The 21,130-nt window shown below is 40.4% G+C and overlaps 2 protein-coding genes across 11 annotated transcripts in view; both read left to right on the top strand.

Moving 5' to 3' along the window:
• Window positions 1-21,130, top strand: part of PDE4D (phosphodiesterase 4D) — a 1,645,162-nt gene that overhangs the window by 565,533 nt on the left and 1,058,499 nt on the right. The window lies entirely within an intron of this gene.
• On the top strand, window positions 5,042-16,445 carry LOC126061284 (cAMP-specific 3',5'-cyclic phosphodiesterase 4D-like). Its single transcript, XM_049857719.1, has 2 exons — window positions 5,042-10,663; window positions 14,994-16,445. The coding sequence occupies exons 1-2, from the start codon at window positions 10,206-10,208 to the stop codon at window positions 14,995-14,997; spliced, it is 462 nt and encodes a 153-aa protein (XP_049713676.1). The 5' UTR covers window positions 5,042-10,205; the 3' UTR covers window positions 14,998-16,445.

The following is a 21,130-nucleotide window of genomic DNA, read 5'->3' as shown; positions in this document are numbered from 1 at the left end:
TAATCTCTGGACAATAGAGGTTATATAAACGTTTATGCTCAGAAAAACTATACCTTTTCTCTCCTTAGCATTCACAGATCCTTACCCAGGTTTTGGTTTAAGTTTTCATGGTTTTGGTGTTTTGGAGAGTGTGAGAAGTCCTCTTTGGAGATTTCTTTTTATTTCCAGGAGTGTATTAAAAAGTATGTGTTTTCCAATACCTAGCAGTAGAGCCTTTCAGAGTATCTAATCCACCATGCTGCTGGAAGTAAACATTTACCCTGTGTTTTTTTTAATTTTATTTTTATACTCCCTATAATTATGATAGCGCTTCCATACACTATCAAAAAAAAAAAAAAAAAAAACCTTACCATCGAGTTGATTCCAAAAGGTGCTTGATAAATGTTAAAACAATTGCTTACTCAATATCTCCAACTGGAGGTACCACAGTTGAAGGGGATGCTACATAAACGTGCTCAGAGTTTATGCTGCACCTTGTACAGATGTTCTTGGTCAGGGCTCTGCAAGATGGGGCTGAAATCCAGGATGAGTTTGCTAAACTGTGTATCCTGGAGGGGCTATATCAGCCTGAAGAAAGAGATGCCTATTTTTAAAGGTCTGTCCAAAGGGGACACTTTTTTTTTTCTTAAGTTAGGCCACCCAGAGATGCTTATTTATAAATCTTCCCCCAGAGGCATTCATTTTTCTAATTTGCAAGCATGCCCTATATGTGTTAATTGCAACTCTTCAAATTACATATAGACAAATGACCAACTACAAAGTCCCTCTCCTCTTTCTCCTGCAAAGCTGTCTCTCTAACATATCAGGACCTTCTTTATGACACTGTAATGTACGTAAGAACTCAGAACACAAATCTAGGTATCACTTTAAAGGCCCCTCCCTCCTCTTTCAATTTTTCATTGAATCTTCTCAATTCTAATTGCTGAATAGCTTTAGACTATCTTTTTGTTTGTTTGTTTGTTTTTACCACTGAGACTACCTTTTTAGACCTTCACCATCTCTTGTCTGAATTACTGTAGTAATTTCCTAACTTTATCCTTCTTAGACTGAAGCATCTAAACCCCCAGGTAGCACAGGGAAGTACATAGTAAACCAGTGGGAAAGTGTGGCAAATATTACTGAGGATAATTTTAAATATTAATATTGAAAGAAACATAAGTAGATCAGGTATCAAAATCTGCATATATGTTAATAACTCTTGCTACACCGAGGCATCCCCAGAGTATGAATTCACTTTCCATAGCCTTTAGAGGTTTTTGAGTATAAATATTTGAGCAACACTGTTCTAACTTGACTCCCTGCCCTATTTTGTAGTCTTTACAATGATCCTTCCTCACTGCTAGAAAAGAATATTCCTGAAATACAAATCTGTGATTTAGAATCCTTCCATGACTTCCCACTACAATGACATTCAAAGCCAGTGGAAATCTACTCATAGGAAAGAGGTTGAGAACCACTGACCTAAGCTTAATATTTATATTCTAAGTTTATGTCCTAAGCTGTTTTCTTGGCGTAAAAGAACAATTAATCTGGTCTTTTTCTGTTTCTTTAATCTCAACTCTCACCACCCACCACTAACCTACTCCTCCCCTACCCTCAGATATATATAAATCTCTGCAACCCTACTAGTTAGTGGCTTGCTCTCTCCCGCTTCTCAACCAGGCAGGAACATAGACTTTGGATTCAGGCTGACCAGACTTCAAGTCCAGATTTTGACACTAAACAAGTATTTGACTTTAGGCAAGTGGATTTGCAATATCCACTCATTTTAAGTGTGTTGCTGCTGATTGGCCTTGATTTTATAGTTATTTCAGTGATAAAAATATCAGCTTGAAGTACCTATGAATATCATATTGCTTTACAAGAAGTTATGGAAGTACCCCACTCCTCACTTATCAACTATTTCATTATCCAACATTTCTCATTTACAACAATAATAAAAAATCTAGATCCTACTATTTTGTGCATTACTGATACATGTCGGGTAGTAAGGATTGCCAAGGTGAGAGGTGAGAGTAACACTGGCTGTGATGGCTAGGGTTATGTGTCAACTGGGCTGGGCCATGATTCTCAATGGTTTGGCAGTTATGTAATGATGTCATTTGGAAGTTATGTAATAATGTAGTCACCCTCCATTTTGTGATCTGATGTGATTGTATCCCTTTTCACATAATTACCTGGTCTTTTGAACCTGCCCATGTTGATAAGTGAGGAGTAGGTGTATAGCTTTTCTCCTAAAAATATTTTCTTCCCTTACGGTAAATGTATGTTTCCCATGTATATTTTGATTTTTTTTTTTTTACCTTCATACAGAGTAACTGGCCTCTTGAATGAGACTTTATAGTGTGTTTTGAAGACATTTTAGGTGAATATCAGGAGTCCAAATTTAATTAAGCCTAAAATTCAATTGTGTGTAGCTCCATGAATATAAGTTACAAGTCCACAGTTCATACCATGGTCAACAGGGTCCTCCTTGATCTGACCTCATATCCAAATAGCTTTCATCACACTTTCCCCCAGGCCACTGACCCCCCTTGCTCTTCCTCAAGCTTGCTGCTACCTGTGTCTCCGCTCTTACTTTTCCCATAGACTGGATTGCTGGCTCACTCCCTTACTTTCTTCAGGTTTTAGCTCAAATATGCTATAAGAGAAGGCTTCCTTGGCCGTACGATACAAAACAGCAATCCCAAACATCATGCTCTAACCTCTTAATTTGCTTCATAGTGCTTATCCACACCCTGCATATCTATATATTCATTTGTTTATTTTGCCCCTTCCAATTATGACATTAAGGCTATAAATTTCCTGTTTTGTTCATTTCTGTATATTCAGAACTTAGAGGAGTGTTTGGCACATATTAAGTGTTCAATAAATATTCATAGACTGAATGAACTCATGTTGACACAATCAAGTGACCAGGTGCTTTCTATGTACAGCTAGGTCACATATGCTATACTCAACATCTGCAGGAGGCTGGCCAATCTCTTTAATTTGAAAGATTCATTATGATTTTCAAAATGTTAAAACGTGGATAAAACAATTCATTGTCATAAGAATTAAATAAAATAATGTATGAAAAGTAATTGGCAGCATGCCAAAAGGTGTATATTCAATAAATGCAGTAAGCTTATTTCGATTTGAATCTACTCTTTCCCTTTTCTCTCTGACATAATGGAGATGTTGGTTTTTGTCTAGTTTAAGTCAAATCCTTCCATCAGGGCCTTGGAGTTCAATCTCTCCTCCCACCCCCTGTCCCACTTCCCTGCCTTTTCAGGAACATCACATTATTTATTATTCTTTTTTCTCTCATATCTTTACCTTCTCCCTTTCTTTGTGTCTAACCCATCCATACATCAACATTTAAGCCTGTGGCACCCTGAAGCAGCCCTTCTGACAATTTTTATGAAGTCACCATATTGCCATGTTGCAGGCACTGCATAAAAGGTGATTCATGATCAGGCTTCTGCATACTTTCCCAGGTATCCCTCTCATGGTTTTACCAAATTACTGGTATTTTTTATCCAATGCCCCATAATTTCTCTCATGTCTAAGTTTTTTGCATGTACCAATCTCTGTCCAGAATGCCTTTACCCTTCTTACCCTTTAACTCTCGAACACACACAAACACAAACACACACACACACACACCTCTATGCTCATACACCACAAGACAAGCTAAATTCAACTTGTTATTGAGGTCTTGGCCTCACCTTAGATGTCATCCCGTCTGTGAAGTCTCAGTAAGCCCTAAGAATTGGATGTTGCTCCCGTGTTTCCATAGCAGACACTACATATCCCCTGAGTTGTAGCTGCTTATTCATTTGTTTAGCTCTCCCACAAGACATCAAGCTCCTTAAGGGCAAGTATTTTTCTTTGTTCATCATTGAACTCTCAAAGTCTGCATGGGAATTGACACATAGTAGGTGAGCATTTAATTATTATTATTTTTTACTTAAGTTAACAAGTGGAGTGGCATCATTGCTTTTAGTTGTTAGGTGCTATCGAGTCGGTTCTAACTCATAGTGATCCTGTGCACAACAGAACAAAACACTGCCCGGTCCTGCGCCATCCTTACAATTGTTATGTTTGAGCTCATTGTTGCAGCCACTGTGTCAATCCACCTCGCTGAGAGTCTTCCTCTTTTCCGTTGACCCTGTGCTTTGCCAAGCATGATGTCCTTCTCCAGGGACTGATCCCTCCTGACAACATGTCCAAAGTATGTAAGACAGAGTCTCTCCACCCTTGCTTCTAAGGAGCATTCTGGTTGTTCTTTTGACAGTCATGGTATATTCAATATTCTTCGCCAACACTCTAATTCAAAGGCGTCAATTCTTCTTCAGTCTTCCTTATTCATTGTCCAGCTTTCACATGCATATGATGCTATTGAAAATACCATGGCTTGGGTCAGGCGCACCTTAGTCTTCAAGGTGATAGAAACAATGCCAGAGACCGAATGATAGAATTTTGCAAGACCAACGACTTCTTCATTGCTTACCTTCTTTCACCAGCATAAACGGCGACTACACACATGGACCTCGTCAGATGGAATACACAGGAATCAAATTGACTACATCTGTGGAAAGAGACGATGGAAAAGGTTGATATCGTCAGCTGACTGTGGAACAGACCATCAATTGCTCATATGCAAGTTCAAGCTAAAACTGAAGAAAATCAGAGCAAGGCCACGAGAGCCAAAATATGACCTTGAGTGGTGTCATTAGAAAGTCACAAAATTGATTTCTGGTAATATTGAAACCTTTAGGGTCATTTACTAGTTTGAGATTAACTTGCTGCTGAATTTTCATCAATGTGCTAATCAAAGACAAATGTGATCAATAGCATAATCTTTTATATTAACATGTACTGCATATTCTCATTTATTTTAAAGGAAATAATTATTGAAAAGAGACGTAATGGATCAGAAATAATGAAATTGAGTTTAATAGTAGTTTCACAGTGGTAATACTGATAATACTACTATATTTATGTATTCATTTTTAAGAGCCTTTCACATATCTCTAGACAGTAACCTAAGCCTGTTTCTATTCCTCATTGAACCTAGGTGAAATCTGAGTCTTTAAATGTATGTAGCCTTTGGATATTTCTAACTATGCAGCTGTTTATCTTTGTGTAAGATGACATCTGATGATGACAATTTCCAAGTTCTACTGGACTGCCAGGCTTCAATTAATATATTTTAACAAATAAAAATAACACATATGTGATCTATATATATAAAAAAAAAGATACTTGCAAATAGAAATTCGAGTTTAAATCCCCCTCTCATCACCAAGTTGGAAATGGACTCTTAGTTATTGTAACTAACCATATAATTCTGTGTTCTGGATAGAAAAGGTGCTTGCTCTATGCTAACATTTAATTGACCTTATTTCTGCCAGAACCCTCCATCGTTATTGACAGGAATGTCCTCCCTTGTTAATTGCCCAGCAGCACACTGAGTGATTGATTGGATCGCTAGGGCAGATCTGAGATGCACTGGCATGAAATGGTAGCAGTACATAATCTCCATCTCATGGTAATGTCACCAACTAACTGCTTATTTAGATTTGTTCAAGATAAAAGATACTGATCATTTACTTAAACTTTTTACTTTTTATTTGGATGTGCTGATGGTAAATAGTGATAGTTTTCAAGGATGTACCCTCTCAGACTGTCCATAAAACTCTCAGCTCTATGGTCTATCAGTGGAGGGGGGAGGTGGAGCGGGAACCAGATAATTCATTTGACATATAAACAGGGAAAATCCATTGGTTGGTTGAATAGCTCCATTTTGGGAAATTGTTTTAATTATGAGCAGGCAGACCCTAGATCAATGAAAATAGTGTTTAAATGGAAAACTGGAAGTGCTCAGTTTTTAACAGTATAAGATTTCCTTTTAAAATAGAGGCAACTAGAGTAAATAAATAAGGTGTATATTTTTATGAGAACTGAGCTTTTAAGCTGGTTTTCCCCGGGCAGTATTTGAGTCACATGGACAAGTCAATTAACAGCATCAAGAGCATTTTTGCAACACTAAATAGATAATAGATAAGTGGTAACTTTGGTGAAGGGTAAGATACTGGGGAAGCCAGCACAACATGTACAAGGCAAGGTCATGGAAGCTCTATAGACACATCCAAACTCCCTGAGGGACTGAATTGCTGGGCCGAGGGCTGTGGGAGCCATGGTCTCAGGAAACATCTAGCTCAGTTGGCATAACATAGTTTATAAAGAAAATGTTCTACATCCTGCTTTGGTGAGTAGCATCTGGGGTCTTGAAAGCCTGGGGGTGGCCATCTAGGATACTCCACTGGTCTCACCCCTTCAGAGCAAGGAAGAATGGAGAAAACTGAAGATACAAGGGAAAGATTGGTCCAAAGGACTAATGGATCACATCTACCATGGCCTCAACAAGACTGAGTCCAGTACAACTAGATGGTGCCCAGCTACCACCATAGACTGCTTTGACAGGGATCACAATAGAGGGTCCCATTCAGAGCTGGAGAAATATGTAGAACAAAATTCTAACTCACAAAAAAAAAAAAAAAAAAAAGACCACACTTGCTGGCCTGAGAGAGACTGAAGAAACCCTGAGAGTACAGCCCCCGGACACATTTCAGCCCAGTAATAAAGTCACTCATGAGGTTCACCCTTCAGCCAAAGACTGAACAGACCCATAAAACAAAACGAGACTAAAGGGGCACACCAGCCCTGGGGCAAGGACTAGAAGGCAGGAGAGGACAGGAAAGCTGGTAATAGAGAACCCAAGGTTGAGAAGGGAGAGTGTTGACATGTCATACAGTTGTTAACCAATGTCACAAAACAATATGTGTACTGTTTCATGAGAAACTAGTTTGCTCTGTAAACCTTCATCTAAAGTAAAATTTTTTAAAAAAAGTGTTTTTGCAATTACATAATGAAGTATTTGGTTTGGATAACTGTTTTGCTTAAATATTGGAATCCCTTGAGGAAGTTTTAAAAATATGGATTCCTTTGTCCTCCCTCCCCTCACCCAAAATACTGATTCCATTTGTCCAAGGACGGCAGTGGTTCTCTGCCTTTCATCTGAATCAGAATCTCCTGGCAAATTTGTTAAAAATGCAAGGACCCAAGCAAAATCTTATCCTACTTCAAAAAGCCTGAGTCTTTGTGTTCTTTGGAGCCCTGGTGCCACAGTGGTTAAGAGTTTGGCTGCTAGCCAAAAGATTGACAGTTTGAATCTACCAGCCACTCCTTGGAAACCCTATGGGGCAGTTCTACTCTGTACTATAGAGTTGCTGTGAGTCAGAATCTACCCGATGGCAACAGATTTGGTTGTGTTCTTTAAAGCTTTCCAGGGGATCCTGATAACATCAAAGTTTGAGAATCATTGGTCTAAGATTTAGCATCTGAAGCTTTAAAAGTCCTGCAGGTGCTACTAACGTGCAGTCAAGGTTTGAAACCACTGATTAAAATGACACTTAGAATTTTTTTTGTGGTCTGGTAGAAGGGGTTAAAATTGCTAGCTTTTACTAAGCATTTATTGTGTACTAGGCATTTTCCTAAGTATTATCTCCTCAAATAATCACAAATCTTTGTGAGATAGGTAATAATAGTACTACTTTGCATATAAGAGACTGAGAAGGTAACTATTTTAGCTCAGGTAATGCAGGGAGGAAATGTTGGATTGGAACCCAACCTATTTGACTTCAAAGGCCACAAAAGTAACTATTACTGTTAATAATCTTTTGGAAATATAAAAAAAAAAAGAGAGAGGTTAAAAACTATAAAAGATGAGAACATGTTAAAGGGTGCTTAAATAGTTTTCTTATATCTTGAAATGTACCTGACTTGTAATTGTGCAGTACAAAGAAAAAAAAATTTTTTTTAATGGGGAATATAGAAAAAAGAAAGTATTCGTCAATTAAAAAGAAAGAGAAAGCTGACAGTGAGAAGCAGGTAGATATTAATTACTCTGTCTAGTCTGGAAAGAAAATCATAAATTGCTTGTACTTTAGCATCTGAGAATTTAGAATAAGAATTGCAGATAGAAATATTTTGCTACAGTTACATGGAGAGGAAAAGCGGCAAGTATTTCAAAGAAAAGAAATTGGTATTTTTTTTTTGAAATGGTTGCAAATGTTAATGCCATGAATTAAAACATAAAAGCAGTTTATACTGCACGACACTTCCTTTCTTTTCCTTTCGTGTTTGGGAAGATATGGGCTTCATGCCTTTCTAGGCATGGAAAATGCTTTGGCCACTGCCATTAGTCACACTTGTGTCTGCACAGGAAAGAGAGAATGCCTGAGTCAAGTGTGTTGGCAGTCCTAGGCAAGGGGAAATGGTGCTTGGGAGACTGCCTTGTTCCTCTCAAGACACAGCCTTTCCTAGCTTTTGTGCATGGGTTACATATGGGCAGAGTGCCAATACTGACATGTTGGAGGAAGAAACATTTCCCATCAGAAAGCAAAAACAAACAAACATGAAGAGATGCTGAGGGTATTTCTGTACAATATGAAGTTTAACTGCTCTCATTTAGAGAAGGGGATACTTTCACATTCCAAGGACTGTTCTTACTAACAAGCAAAGTGAGCATTTATTCCCATTTATGATATTTTCCCAATAGCACTTAGACTGAACATTCACTGTGGGGCAGCATTAAATTTTCACCACTCTGGAGAGTCTAAGACACAGCTTCTAATTCTGGTATTTTAGTGTTCATTATATGATGTGCATAAAATATACATATTCAATTATGTGAAGACTGTGTGTGCACAGAACAATTATACTGCCAACAAGCTATTGTGAGTCTCTAAGCATATTTATCTTTCAGATAATGGATGGTACTCTGATACCTCCCACAAAGTGTAATTCTAGAATTATTTTAACAATGAGTAAATTACATTTGATCTTTAATATGGTAATGTGAAAAAGGTGCAGGGAATATGTAAGGTGTGTGTTTATTTCTCTGAAATTCTCATGGCTTAAAAACACTCAACATTGCAGGAAAACACTAAAGGGAAGATAGATAAAAGTTGAATTTGGATTTTAACTCCAAATATAATTCCAATTTCTGTGGAATAATAATGATACAACATATTTTAAAATGCTTTGGTAATAAAGCTGTGTGCTTCTGCTGGAAGTGGCAGAAAGGCAAATTGCAGGCAGTCATTGACAGTAGAAACCACTGACGAGAACTAAAGGTTCGTAATGGAAAGGAGGGTGCTCCAACCTTAACTTTGGCCAGCCAGCTGAGCTGGGGCTTTGTAATTAAGGACAGCTGGCCTTGATTCCCAGCTAAGACCACTCCACAATCACAGAAGCGGCAGCAACAAGAGATACTAGCTGGTGAAGATCTTCAAGAGGAAGCATTTGGCGTTCTCCCTACTATGGGAAAGATCCACAAAATATTTAATCCTATGTTAGAGAAAGAGACTAAATCAATCCTAATATTGGATCTTCACCCAGATCTAATTTTTCAGAGACGCGCAAACACCTTTCTGGGCAACTTTGCCAGGTCATGTCCCTTTTTTTTTGGAAGCCCCAGCACGGGGCTTATCTTCAACAAGCTCTAAGAACCAGCCAGGAATCACCAAACTCAGTTTCTCCAAGAAGACTGAGGCAAGCGGAGGTGAAGAAGAAACCCCTGAGGCCGTGGGGGGCTGTGAGGGGAGGGAGGCGGGGGCACCAGGCGGAGAAGGATCAGGAGGACAGGTCTGACTCCTGACTGGCTGGAGTGGTTTTGGAGAAAGTCACAGCTCCTGCTCGCCACTAGGGAGCTGTCCAACTTTTCAGCAGCTCTGGAATCAGGGTTCGGGTTCCCTTGACCCAGGAGGCGGCTGCCGTTGCCACTGCCGCTGCTTCTGCAGCTTGAGCTGCCAACATCACTGCTCTCAACGCCGGCGCCCAAAGGAAGGAAGGGAAGAAGGAGGAACGGCTGGTGAAGCCGTGCACCGCGCGCCCCAGTCTTAGTGACTTCGGGAGCCCAGGAGCGCATCTCTGCCACAGCCACTGTGGTGGGAGCCCAGTAGCGCTCTGCGACCCCTCCTCTGGCAGAGCCCTCTCTCGGTCGCCCCGAGCCTCTGGGGCTTCAAGTGGGAAGCTGAACCCAGTGTCTGTTCTGCTCCAGAAGCGGCGGCGGCGGCGGCGCGGCAGCACCCGGAGGCGCTCCGAGCAGCGCGGTGAACCCCGCTGGGCAGCAGGGTGCTGAACCGCGAGCCGGGATGGAGGCAGAGGGCAGCAGCGTGGCGGCCCCGGGCAGCGGCGAGGGGGGCGCCGGCGCCGGCGGGGCCACGCTGAAAGCCCCCAAGCATCTATGGAGGCATGAGCAGCAGCACCACCAGTACCCTCTCCGGCAGCCCCAGTTACGCCTCCTGCATCCCCACCACCACCTGCCCCCGCCGCCGCCGCCCTCGCCCCAGCCCCAACCCCAGTGCCCACTGCAGCCGCCGCCGCCGCCGCCTCCCCTGCCGCCACCCCCGCCGCCGTCCGGGGCAGCCCGCGGCCGCTACGCCTCGAGCGGGGCCACCGGACGTGTCCGGCATCGCGGCTACTCCGACACCGAGCGCTACCTGTACTGCCGCGCCATGGACCGCACCTCCTACGCTGTGGAGACCGGCCACCGGCCCGGCCTGAAGAAATCCAGAATGTCTTGGCCCTCGTCGTTCCAGGGACTCAGGCGGTGAGTGGCGAGCGCCCCCTCCGCCATCTGGGAAGGGGTCACCTCCCCCCTTCTCATATTCTTCTTCTTAGCCTTTTTATCACCACCAGTCCTGGACCCCGGGCCAGATTCTATTCTGGGATTTGGGGGAGCGCGAGCAAGGGGTGTGAGTAGCATAATCTGTCCTTGCTTGCAATGATGTGATTCAGGTGTGAGGGACCCCGAAAGTACGGCATAAATGTTAACTGAGATTGTGTGCATGTGTGTGCACGCGCGCTTCCCAGTTGTCTGTGCCACCTACTGTCCTCCCTCCCAACCCACCTCCATCCCACCCTGGCGAGTGAGACTACACAGCGAATTCAGTTTGCTTTGTGTGGAGAAGGAGGAGGCAGGGTTGAAGGGTGGGGCGGGGGCTTAAGCCAGGAAAGCACCCAGTCATCTGTTCACTCCTCCCAGAGTGAGGAGGGGTCGGCGGGGTGGGTGCGATGGCGGGGGGGTGGGGGGAGTGGATGAGACAGCGTGGTCCCAGGATTGCAGCCAAAAGCCTGAGACCAACTCAAGTTTCTTTTGTTGAGTCGGCAAAGTAAACTGAACAGCGAAAGGGGAGAATAAACACGTGGGTGACTTGGAGAGTTTGGAGCAAAATGTTCAGCAGTCCTTACGAGAGAGGAGGGAGGGAAGGAAAGACTGAGTAAGGGCACTGTGGAGTTACACTGTGTCGGTGTGTGCAAGCGTGTGTATATCGAGGCGTCTCTGCAAAATCCCTAGAAGAAAGCATCTCGTTTTAGCAGCAGGCAAGACGTGGAGATTTGATTATAGTGATTTCCCCTTAACGTAAAGTGCTCCGGAAGGCCGGGCAGGGAAGCCTTATGTCAAGAGGGAGTTTTAATAGTCGCCGACCATTCTTTTTCCAAGGAAATGAGTAGTGTAAAGGACCAATTATAGCTGCTCTGAGGAGTCAGCTGTAGTTTCTTAACTCAGGCAGGTAGGTGGGAGTTGGGCCCTCATGTGGCCCCTTTCATGACAACCCCCCAAAAAAGCTCTTCACTGTCCTGGTCCCTCAAGCTAGGAATCCCTTCTCCCCCACAAAAATAAACACAAATAAGGTTTCAGGAGCTAGTGATATTTGGCATGCCTATTTTTATATATATATATTTTTTTTTATATAGAGCTGTTAATGTCTAACCTTTGACATAGGCTGTACATGCAAGTCACATATCTGGGTGATGTGTAATAAGTTGTAAATCAGGGCTGGGTGTGGAAACAGTAAAATCTAAGGCTGGGGTTGTTTGTTCAAATACTATGGACAGTAGGCTGGATTTAACAGAACATCTTAATAGAATGTCCAAATGTGTGTTGATCTGAGGGGTTTTAGTTTGTTTTTCCTTGTGAGCATGTCTTTGTGTGTTGTATACACTATGGACAAGGGAATCCATTCAAACAGTATATCTCACCCCTGATGTACACATATTCACTTCCCCCTTTGCCTTCTTCATGCCCCTAGGTAACCAACCTTGTTTGTGATGTCATTCTGCACCTTGGAGTCAAAGAATAGGAATTATGTTGATAATAACATTTCAGATCAATTTAAACTTGAAGGTGGATGTGAATTACAGACATTCATAGATTAACATGCAAGTTTTCTTTTTACAATCCTGACAGCTCAAACTCAGATGTAGTTTTATTGTTTGTCTGGAGACGTAGATGTTCTCCCCTTAGGCTGAGTAGAATGGTAGAATAAAGACTAGCTGAGAGTTTGTATCTGTGACCCATTAATAGAGAATTCTTATGTGATGCTGAGCTCTTAATCAATGTTAAATAAGAACAGGAATTCCAACTTGATCTGTAGGTTGATTGACTTTATGGAGTCTCTTAATTGGCTTCATTTTTTAATAAAGTAGAATTGGCCTGAGAGGATGGCGGGGAGAAAAAATAAGCTAATTGGAACAGTGGTATTGCAACATTGATTTGAATTTATTTTTGCTATGCTCTCTACATTGATTGATTGCTCTATTTGGAATTTCTTAGTTGAATGGTTCACAGAAAAACTAAGATATATAATCTTTACACATAGCTTCCACTGTGGCTCATCTGATAAATCATTGTCATTCTATTTAAGGATCCTTGGACTTAAACTTCTTTACATCTTTTAATGTATTTCTTAAATGCTGCTACATTGCCTGTCAGTCTTTTCCTTAATATAGTTGTTTTTGCAAATAAATGTTTTTAAGAGGAGGGCATTAATATTTAGTTCTTTAAAGAGAACAATACAATACTTAAAGATTCTCAAAGAAATTTCATATTTATTAATTAAGCTCTATGACAACACTGAGATGATATCACTATTGGTATTATCTCCATTTTATACATGAGAACACTGAGTCCACAGATTTGAATACCTTTTTCAGTGTTACATAGAACATGAGCGCCAGAGTTGAGATTGAAACCCTCAGCCCTATGTTGAGGTCTCATGCCTCAGCGAAGGCAGTGTTATTGTTTGGTGCCATCAAGATGGTTCCCACCCGTGGAGACCATATGTACAACAGAATGAAACACTGTCCAGTCCTGTGCTATCCTCACAATTGCCACTTTGTTTGAGCTCATTGCTACAGCCACTATGTCAATCCATCTTATCAAAGGTTTTCCTCGTTTTCACTGACTCTGATTTACCAAGCATAATGTCCTTCTTCACTGACTGGTCACTCCCAATAACATGTCCGAAGTATGTGAGACAAAGTTCTTCCATCTTTGCTTCTAAGGTGCGTTCTAGCTGTACTTCTTCCAAGACACATGTAGTCATTATTGTGGCAGTCCATGGTATGCTCAATATTCTACACCAGCACCATAATTCAAAGGCATCAATTCTTCTTTGGTTTTCCTTACTTATTATCCAGCTTTTGCATGCATATGAAGCAAATGAAAATACCATGGTGTCGTAGTCATCTAGTGCTGCAGTAACAGACATACAACAAGTAGATGACTTCAAAAAAGATGAATTTATTCTCTCACTGTCCAGTAGGCTAGAAGTCTGAGTTCAGGGTGCCAGCCCAGGGGAAAACTTTCTCTCTCTGTTGGCTCTGGAGGAAGGTCCTTGTCATCAGTCTTCTCTTGGTCTGGGAGAATCTCAGCACAGGACCCTCAGGTCCAAAGGATGCACTCTGCTCCCAGCACTGCTTTCTTGGTGGTATGAGGTCCCCTTATCTCTCTGCTAACTTTTTTTTTTATATCTCAAAAGAGATTTGCCCAAGACAATATCTGATCTCATCAGCATAACGGCCACCAATCTGTCTCACATCCCATCACAATGATAGGAGTTACGACACACACAGAAATCACATCAGATGACAAAATGGTAGACACTCATAGAATACTGGGAATTATGACCTAAACAAGTTGACAGATATTTTTGGAGGACACAATTTGGCTCACGACACATGGCTTGGGTCAGGCGCGCCTTAGTTCTCAAGGTGCCATTTTTGCTTTTTAACACCTTAAAGGGGACTTTTGGAGCAGATTTGCCCAATGCAATGAGTCTTTGGATTTCTTGACTGCTGTTTCCATGGGTGTTGATTGTGGATCTAAGTAAAATGAAATCCTTGACGACTTCAATATTTTCTCCATTTATCATGCATTGCTTATTGGTCCAAATATGAGGATTTTTCTTTTCTTTATGTTGAGGTGTAATCCATACTGAAGTCTTTGATCTTCATCAGTAAGTGCTTCAAGTCCTCTTCTCTTTTAGCAAGCGAGGTTGTGTCATGTACATAACATAGATTGTTAGTGAGTCTTCCTCCAATCCCGATGCCATGTTCTTCTTCATGTAGTCCAGCTTCTCAGATTATTTGCTCAGCACATAGATTGAATCAGTATGGTGAAAGGATACAACCCTGACACACACCTTTCCTGATTTTAAAATATGCAATATCCCCTTGTTCTGCGTAAAGGTTCCACATAAGTTCTGGAATTTTCATTCTTCGCAATGTTATCCATCATTTATTATCATCCACACAGTCGAATGCCTTTGTGTAGTCAATAAAACACAGGTAAACATCTTTCCGGTATTCTCTGCATTCAGCCAGGATCCATTTGACATCAGCAATGATATCCCTGGTTCCATGTCCTCTTCTGAATCTGGCTTGAATTTCTGTCAGTTCCCTGTCAATGTATTGCTGCAGGTGTTTTTTAATTATCTCCAGCATAATTTTAGTTTCATGTGATAGTAATGATATTATTTGATAATTTCTCCATTCCATTGGATCACCCTTCTTTGGAATGGATACGAATATGGATCTCTTTCAATAGGTTGGCCAGGTAGCTGTCTTTCAATTTTTTTTTTTTTTTTTTGGTATAGATGAGCGAGCACTTCCAGCGTTGCAGTGACCCTCCTAAAATAAATGTCTACCCAGCATCTGGGCAGGTGGACAGCATCAAATTTATATTGATACCCAACCCAGACCACAGGTGGGCAGCATCAAATTTATATTAATTGATACCACAGTACATAAAGTCCATATGAACTAAAAATGAGATTTTTTTACATTCAGTTTTTGAAAAATGACAGCATAGGCTTTTGGAAGCATTTGACAGCTTCTAACTTTCATTTGAAATCCTAAGTGTTATACTGGTGTTAATGATCACGAAAGAGGTAAACCACTGTATTTGCTGATTTTGTACAATGCGTATAATAATAAATAATGAAACTGTGTTCAGGGCAGTTACAGCTAATCAGAGCACTTCAGATTGCTTTCAGTGATCTTCTAAAAGGGATCAAGGTGTGAGATGGGTGTGTGTGTGTGCATGCACAGCTATTGAAATTGGGGTTTAAATTCTCAAGTTAATGTCTCTGAAAAATGGGTGGACGGATGAATAATTCCCTATGGATTTTCAAGAAAAGCATATTTTTAAAAAAGCAGTTTCCAGCACTTATGGTAGCGTTTCAAGGTATTATTATCTAGCTGAAAATTTGAGAATTAGTTTCAGTATGTGAAGCACTAGGAAAGAGAAACACTTGGTTTAATTTAGAAATTTATATAAACAGGAAGGAGACAACCCACAGACATTTCATGGTCAGCTCTTTTGAGTCCATGGACAATGTGGATATGGTGAATAAATTTTTCTATTCAAGGTTATCTGCCTAAAAGAATCATTTTTTCATCTCAACATAAAAGGGATTTTAAAGAACAAAATTACCAGAAGAATGAGCCTCTGTGTCACCAAGAGAACAAAATGAAATATGAAAATAATTAAAACACCCATTTAAAATATATATCATTTTAACTGATAGTTCCATCAATATTTAACAACAGTTTAACTGAACTGATTAAAAAATTTCTTTGGTTTCATTCTACACAACAAACTATTTTCCTGACGGTAACGTGCCTTTTGAAATCTACAGGAGCTGTATATTCTCAATAACAAATTAAATTTGGAAATTCAAATAGCACAGGTGATTCCTTGATATTAAAAAAAAAAATTCTAGATGACAGACATGTAAATTTCAAGAAGGTGACATTTGACTTAGTTATTTTAGAAGGAAAATAGCTAAAAACTATAATCACATCAAACATAAATCCCATATATATTATAAAGCATTCCTCTGATCTATAAAATATTTCTTTGACCTTATCTTTTTAAACACATTAATATAATACATAAAATGTAGATAAACTATATTGCGCTGTTTAAGTACTTGAAATAATTCAAGTGCTTCCTTTTTTGTTGTGGGTTATGAAATATATTTCTGTATTGTTTTTGCTGATTTCATCAAATAATTTTACGGTAGATTTTTTTCATTAAAAGACATAATGGAGGAGGCGGAGCCAAGATGGCGGACTAGGCAGACGCTACCTCGGATCCCTCTTACAACAAAGACACGGAAAAACAAGTGAATCGATCACATACATAACAATCTACGAACCCTGAACAACAAACACAGATTTAGAGACGGAGAACGAACTAATACGGGGAAGCAGCGATTGTTTCCAGAGCCTGGAGCCAGCATACCAGTCAGGTACGGCACAAGCACAGAGACCTGCTCCACCCCCCTGAACTAACCCCGGGAGGGGGACTAGCCGGTTCCACGGGCGGCGTGGGACGCAGCCGTTAGGAGAAGTCCCCGGGAGGCAGTGACTGATCTTGGAGCAGAAAGAGCAGCATCCGAGCCGGGGAACCGTCCCACAGGGATTTGGACTGCACGCAGGTACGCCATAAACACGGAGAGTTGCTCCACCCCCTGAACTAACCCCGGGAAGGTGACCATCCGGGTCGCGCGGGCGGCGTGGGACGCAGCCGGTAGGAGAAGTCCCCGGGAGGCAGCGACTGGTATTGGAGCGGGGAGAACAGCGTTCCAGCCGGGACACTCGGTCGCGGCACAAGCACGGGGAGCTACTCCACCCATCTGAACTAACCCCGGGAGGGGGCCCACCTGGTTCACGGGGGCGGCACGGCCACGCGGCTGGAGGGACGAGAAGTCCCCGGGAGGCAGCGACTGATTTTGGAGTCGAGAGTGCACCGTCCCAGTAGGGGAGCCTTGACGCTGGGCGTGGGGCTGGAAGCGGAGGATCTGACCGTGACTCCAGCGGGCCAGACCCCCCGGGGGCAATCTCCACACAGACAGCACACATAGGCGACGCGCCCGCGGGAATCTCAGATATAATAGTCATTCCAAGCAAGACAAGCAACTCTGGCTATATTCTGAGGTGCTACTCTCCTATCTCTCTGTTCCCTCCCCCACCCTCCCCAGGCGGCTTCATTAACATCTGAATAGCCTGAGCCAGAGGGAGAACTCTGATAGGGATCTGACTGCAGTTTTTTTTTTAGCGGATTTTCTGGAAAAACTAGTTTCCCAGTGATGACTCGGAGACAACAATCCATATCAAACCACTTAAAGAAGCAGACTGTGACAGCTTCTCCAACTCCCCAAACAAAAGAATCAAAATCTTTCCCAAATGAAGATACAATTTTGGAATTATCAGATACAGAATATAAAAAACTAATTTACAGAATGCTTAATGATATCACAAATGAAATTAGGATATCTGCAGAAAAAGCCAAGGAACACACTGATAAAACTGTTGAAGAACTCAAAAAGATTATTCAAGAACATACTGGAAAAATTAATAAGTTGCAAGAATCCATAGAGAGACAACATGTAGAAATCCAAAAGATTAACAATAAAATAACAGAATTAGACAACACACTAGGAAGTCAGAGGAGCAGACTCGAGCAATTAGAATGCAGACTGGGACATCTGGAGGACCAGGGAATCAACACCAACATAGCTGAAAAAAAATCAGATAAAAAAATTAAAAAAAATGAAGAAACCCTAAGAATTATGTGGGACTCTATCAAGAAGGATAACCTGCGGGTGATTGGAGTCCCAGAACAGGGAGGGGGGACAGAAAACACAGAGAAAATAGTTGAAGAACTTCTGACAGAAAACTTCCCTGACATCATGAAAGACGAAAGGATATCTATCCAAGATGCTCATCGAACCCCATTTAAGATTGATCCAAAAAGAAAAACACCAAGACATATTATCATCAAACTCACCAAAACCAAAGATAAACAGAAAATTTTAAAAGCAGCCAGGGAGAAAAGAAAGGTTTCCTTCAAGGGAGAATCAATAAGAATATGTTCTGACTACTCAGCAGAAACCATGCAGGCAAGAAGGGAATGGGACGACATATACAGAACACTGAAGGAGAAAAACTGCCAACCAATGATCATATATCCAGCAAAACTCTCTCTGAAATATGAAGGCGAAATTAAGATATTTACAGACAAACACAAGTTTAGAGAATTTGCAAAAACCAAACCAAAGCTACAAGAAATACTAAAGGATATTGTTTGGTCAGAGAACCAATAATATCAGATATCAGCACAACACAAGGTCACAAAACAGAACGTCCTGATATCAACTCAAATAGGGAAATCACAAAAACAAACAAATTAAGATTAATTAAAAAAAAAATACACATAACAGGGAATCATGGAAGTCAATAGGTAAAAGATCACAATAATCAAAAAGAGGGACTAAATACAGGAGGCATTGAACTGCCATATGGAGAGTGATACAAGGCGATATAGAACAATACAAGTTAGGTTTTTACTTAGAAAAATAGGGGTATATAATGAGGTAACCACAAAAAGGTATAACAACTCTATAACTCAAGACAAAAACCAAGAAAAACGTAACGACTCAACTAACATAAAGTCAAACACTATGAAAGTGAGGATCTCACAATTTACTAAGAAAAACGCCTCAGCACAAAAAAGTATGTGGAAAAATGAAATTGTCAACAACACACATAAAAAGGCATCAAAATGACAGCACTAAAAACTTATTTATCTATAATTACCCTGAATGTAAATGGACTAAATGCACCAATAAAGAGACAGAGAGTCACAGACTGGATAAAGAAACACGATCCATCTATATGCTGCCTACAAGAGACACACCTTAGACTTAGAGACACAAACAAACTAAAACTCAAAGGATGGAAAAAAGTATATCAAGCAAACAATAAGCAAAAAAGAAGAGGAGTAGCAATATTAATTTCTGACAAAATAGACTTTAGACTTAAATCCACCACAAAGGATAAAGAAGGACACTATATAATGATAAAAGGGACAATTGATCAGGAAGACATAACCATATTAAATATTTACGCACCCAATGACAGGGCTGCAAGATATATAAATCAAATTTTAACAGAACTGAAAAGCGAGATAGATACCTCCACAATTATAGTAGGAGACTTCAACACACCCCTTTCGGAGAAGGACAGGACATCCAGTAAGAAGCTCAACAGAGACACGGAAGATCTAATTACAACAATCAACCAACTTGACCTCATTGACTTATACAGAACTCTCCACCCAACTGCTGCAAAATATACTTTTTTTTCTAGCGCACATGGAACATTCTCTAGAATAGACCACATATTAGGTCATAAAACAAACCTTTGCAGAGTCCAAAACATCGAAATATTACAAAGCATCTTCTCAGACCACAAGGCAATAAAACTAGAGATCAATAACAGAAGAACGAGGGAAAAGAAATCAAATGCTTGGAAAATGAACAATACCCTCCTGAAAAAAGACTGGGTTATAGAAGACATCAAGGAGGGAATAAGGAAATTCATAGAAAGCAACGAGAATGAAAATACTTCCTATCAAAACCTCTGGGACACAGCAAAAGCAGTGCTCAGAGGTCAATTTATATCAATAAATGCACACATACAAAAAGAAGAAAGAGCCAAAATCAGAGAACTGTCCCTACAACTTGAACAAATAGAAAGTGAGCAACAAAAGAATCCATCAGGCACCAGAAGAAAACAAATAATAAAAATTAGAGCTGAACTAAATGAATTAGAGAACAGAAAAACAATTGAAAGAATTAACAAAGCCAAAAGCTGGTTCTTTGAAAAAATTAACAAAATTGATAAACCATTGGCTAGACTGACTAAAGAAATACAGGAAAGGAAACAAATAACCCGAATAAGAAATGAGAAGGACCACATCACAACAGAACCAAATGAAATTAAAAGAATCATTTCAGATTATTATGAAAAATTGTACTCTAACAAATTTGAAAACCTAGAAGAAATGGATGAATTCCTTGAAAAACACTACCTACCTAAACTAACACATTCAGAAGCAGAACAACTAAATAGACCCATAACAAAAAAAGAGATTGAAACGGTAATCAAAAAACTCCCAACAAAAAAAAGTCCTGGCCCGGACGGCTTCACTGCAGAGTTCTACCAAATTTTCAGAGAAGAGTTAACACCACTACTACTAAAGGTATTCCAAAGCATAGAAAATGACGGAATACTACCCAACTCATTCTATGAAGCCACCATCTCCCTGATACCAAAACCAGGTAAAGACATTACAAAAAAAGAAAATTATAGACCTATATCCCTCATGAACATTGATGCAAAAATCCTCAACAAAATTCTAGCCAATAGAATCCAACAACACATCAAAAAAATAATTCACCCTGATCAAGTGGGATTTATACCAGGTATGCAAGGCTGGTTTAATATCAGAAAAACCATTAATGTAATCCATCACATAAATAAAACAAAAGACAAAAACCACATGATCTTATCAATTGATGCAGAAAAGGCATTTGACAAAGTCCAACACCCATTTATGATAAAAACTCTTACCAAAATAGGAATTGAAGGAAAATTCCTCAACATAATAAAGGGCATCTATGCAAAGCCAACAGCCAATATCACTCTAAATGGAGAGAACCTGAAAGCATTTCCCTTGAGAACGGGAACCAGACAAGGATGCCCTTTATCACCGCTCTTATTCAACATCGTGTTGGAAGTCTTAGCCAGGGCAATCAGGCTAGACAAAGAAATAAAAGGTATCCGGATTGGCAAGGAAGAAGTAAAGTTATCACTATTTGCAGATGACATGATTATATACACAGAAAACCCTAAGGAATCCTCCAGAAAACTACTGAAACTA

The sequence above is a fragment of the Elephas maximus genome, chromosome 2 (genome assembly GCF_024166365.1).
Source record: "Elephas maximus indicus isolate mEleMax1 chromosome 2, mEleMax1 primary haplotype, whole genome shotgun sequence".
NCBI classification, from domain to species: Eukaryota; Metazoa; Chordata; class Mammalia; order Proboscidea; family Elephantidae; genus Elephas; species Elephas maximus.
This window is presented reverse-complemented; position numbering and strand designations above follow the sequence as displayed.

Bases quoted from the DNA above. Each gene is read 5' to 3' on its own strand.
- LOC126061284 (XM_049857719.1), top strand. From the start codon at position 10,206: ATGGAGGCAGAGGGCAGCAGCGTGGCGGCCCCGGGCAGCGGCGAGGGG.